This window comes from Muscardinus avellanarius, assembly GCF_963383645.1.
Source record: "Muscardinus avellanarius genome assembly, chromosome: 11".
NCBI classification, from domain to species: domain Eukaryota; kingdom Metazoa; phylum Chordata; class Mammalia; order Rodentia; family Gliridae; genus Muscardinus; species Muscardinus avellanarius.
Window position 1 is genome coordinate 84,775,509 of NC_137797.1, and position 3,751 is coordinate 84,779,259.

Consider the following 3,751-nt stretch of genomic DNA (forward strand, 5'->3'; position numbering starts at 1 on the left):
TTTGTCATTATTTCTAAGACCTACAAGGTCCAAATCGCAGTTGAGTTGATGTCATTTGCTTGATAAATCCTCTTCTCAAAGGATTTCTCAGGATCCACTAGAAGTATTTCTTTGACATCTGGTGAAGTCACTAGAGGAACAAAGCAAAGCCCCCCCTTAAATTCCACAACAACAACTGCAACAAAATCTTTTATCATTTTTAGGGTGATATATTTTTTCTAAAAAATAAAATATATATATATATATATATATATATATATATATATATATATATATCTCCATATATATATATCCATATATATATCCACATATATATACATATATATACATATATATGTGTGTGTGTGTACTTCTATAATTTTTTTCAAGTTTCTTGATATAAAGTTATCGTGTTTTAATATACCCTTATGCTCTTTCAAATAGCTACAGAATCTGTAGTGACAATTTCGTTTGTGCTCCTGATATTGGCTATTTATTCTCTCTCTCCCTCTTTCTGAGTGATCACACAATTTTTAGATTTGTTAATTTTTTATTTACACTATTTCCTAATTTAATCTTCTACTCCTATTTTTATTGTTTTATTTTAATTATTTGATTGATCATGTTCTTTCTTCTTAAGCTCAGTGTTTATAAATCTTATTTTTTCCTAATATATTATTTTAAATCTGTGTATTTCCCTTAAAACAGGGCTTTAACTGTATTCCACTAGCTTTATTATAAATTATTTCATTGTCATTTACTTAAAGTATTATCTGGAGTTGGGCATGGTGGTGCACGCTTGTAATCCCAGCATTTGGGAGGCTGAGACAGAAGGATCATGGTTCGCAGACAGCCTCAGCTACTTAGTGAGGCCCTTCGCAACTCAGTGAGACCCTGTTTCAAAAAAAATAATTGGGCAGGGGTTGCAGCTCAGAGGTCAAATGCCTCTGGGTTCCGGTCCCAGACCTGCAAATAAATAAATAAATAAATAAACAAACAAACAAATAAATAAATAAATAAATAATTATCTGGTTTTCATTATGATTCCTTCTTTCTTCTACAATTATTTGAATATCTAGTATAATGGCAATATGATTATATTTGTTTATTTTTCATTACTATAACAAAATGCTTGAGTCTGGAAACTTTATAATAAAAAGAGATTTCCTGTTTTGGAGACTGAAAGTCCAAACAGCATGAATCAGGCTTGGTGAGGGGCCCCCTTGGCTGCATAATTTCAGGGAAGGAGCACGTGTGTTGTGTGGCTCTCTGAACCCTGTACCTCTTCTTATAAAGTGAACAGGATTCAACTGTGGGGTTCCACCCCAATGATATAAGTATCATAGTTAGATCTGGTGTCTAGCCTTTTAATACCATTAATATGAGCTGTATGCAACTGAGTTCAGAGGAACAAGCCATACTCAAAACATCCTAATAGCTTAAAATAATACTAGGTATAATTTTAACTTATTTACATCAGTTTTATGCACACTTTTTTACATCAGCTGTATACTCTCTCTTTTGCCTAATTTTTTGTTCAATTTAAACCAAACTTACTTTTACCTGATGAATAAAAACATAAAAAGTTTACATACTAATGGGATGCCGTACAATGTTTTATTATGTGTGTATATTTTTTTTAGTTTAAAATATTTTATTATAAAATGTAAATAAAAACTGAAATATTGAGCAAAGACAAACTCTTCCATGGACTATCCTGCCATCCTACTGTAAACAGTAATTTGACCTTCTTTGTTTTATATGCGTGTTATTTGCAACTGTGATTTGACATTCATTCCTATACTTTCATATCTAAATTTTTTGTTTAATGACATTTTCTCATGTTTTTCATAATATTCACGACTAATTTTTAAGGAATCCATAATGTACCCTTCATAGACATCTGTTCTACACTTGTAAATAAAGTTTTATTGGAACACAGTCTTGCCCACTTGTTTACCTTTATCTACATATTGTCTATAGCAGCTTTCAGGGTACAAACAGCAATCTTGAGAAATTATAAGAGAGTACGGCTTGCAAAGCCTAAAATATTTATGACCCTTTACAGAAAGCCCTAAACTTTAAGTGGTTCATAATTCAGGCTTTTATAAGTAATGCCATTTAGAAAATAGTTGTGCATATGATTTTTCATACTTTGGACAACTGGGGAATACTAATAGAAGGGGAATGATTGGGCCTAACCAATAAAGGTATTGTTAGGGCAGAGCTTCTCTCTCACTCCCTTTCTTATACTATTCTAGCTATGACATAAGGACGGTGGTAAGAAGGCAAAGGAAGCCCCAGGCCTCTTGTAGGTAGCACTTCTCTGGTCCCTCTGAATCCAGATATGTACATTTATACTTCTGATGAACATATTTCCAGTTCTGATTTAAAGACAACCAAAGAGGGAAGTAAGAGGGAAGTAAGAGCAAGTGTAACAGGAAAACAAACCAATTCAAAGAAGTCTTTTACTTTCTACTGGAGAAGGAAAAGTAGGAAGTAAGCTCTCCAGGTGTCCAAGTGCATGTGAAATGCCACTGCAGGATGGCTGCACGACAGGGCCCTGAGAGACTGAGCAGGGAAGCGGTGGGAGTTTCAACATGAAGCGAGCAGCAGCGGCAGCTACTACGAGGTGGGTGGCAGAGGCTGCATGTGGCTTCCACCCTCTGAACACATACACCCTCAGAATAAACCTGCATAGGATTGTAATTAAACTGTCTCCGGTAAGAGAGTTTTAGACCAACTACTATACAGCTTTGAGAAATACAAAATCTTCTATCTGGGAAAGTTTCAGGCTTCCAAAAGAAAACTTAGAAAATGGCACCAGCTAAGTCAGCACTATCTCTGAGATAAAAGATGAAGAAGGCTGATGATCTCGAATCCAATCTTTTTGGAATACAGTAAATATTGAAAAGATAGATGTCATCTTCTAAGGGAAATATTCTGCGGGTCTGGCAGCATAAATCCATCAGTAAGTTTATAATAGACTATCGTAGAATCAGACTCCACTATGGCCAGAGTGAACGACATCGGCACATCCGGATCGCCTCGCAATTTTCGAGATGCCTTCAAGATCTCCCTTATCCTATTATGGCTGAGAGAAGCAGAGATGGATGTAGGCACCACAGTCTGTAGCCCTTCCCCTTCTATCTCAGTTCCGACTAGGCAGATGAGCTGGAGTTCTTTTAATCCCACACAGTTTACTTCATGCCAACTTTTACTCTCCATGAGGTCCAGGTAAACCAAGAATGCTATATACACTTGGGTGGCATCTCCTATTTTTAATTCCATCATTTCTAAATACTTAGGGTGGGTGGCAATCCAGGCGTCCTCGGGCGCCCACGCGCGAGCGCCGCCGCCATGGCGAGCGCCGCCCGGGTCCAGGCCGCTACAGCTGGGGGTCGGCTCAGAGTCCGCGCACTCCGCCATGCTGGCCACGCGGCCTGTGTATATTTTATAATGTTGAAATCAAGTTGAACATATCTATCTCCTCAAATATTTATTGTTACTTATGGTAAAAAAAAAAACATTCTTCTAAGTTTGAAATATGTAGTATAATGTTATTATAAAATGTTTTTAAATATTTTATGTTTTAAAGGATTTTCTGATGGGCTCATAGCAGGAATCTTTACAGGTCTTTTTACTCTTGTCTGCCATTTCTATTTCTTTTGGGGTTGTGTGCATGTGCACTGTCATAACTTCTCACTTTTCAACTTATATCTTACTGTGTACAGAAATTTTAGTTGCAAAATTGTGGAAATAACGTTTGATG

At 36.2% G+C, this 3,751-nt stretch overlaps 1 protein-coding gene across 1 annotated transcript; it reads right to left on the reverse strand.

Annotated features, from left to right (window-relative positions):
* Positions 1–2,901: 2,901 nt before the first annotated feature.
* TSEN15 (tRNA splicing endonuclease subunit 15) lies at positions 2,902–3,408 on the reverse strand (the record flags this gene model as incomplete). The annotated part of the gene is made up of 1 exon (XM_080705550.1): positions 2,902–3,408. One exon carries the CDS (start codon positions 3,406–3,408, stop codon positions 2,902–2,904), a length of 507 nt encoding a protein of 168 aa, XP_080561676.1.
* Between the last annotated feature and the right edge of the window lie 343 nt (positions 3,409–3,751).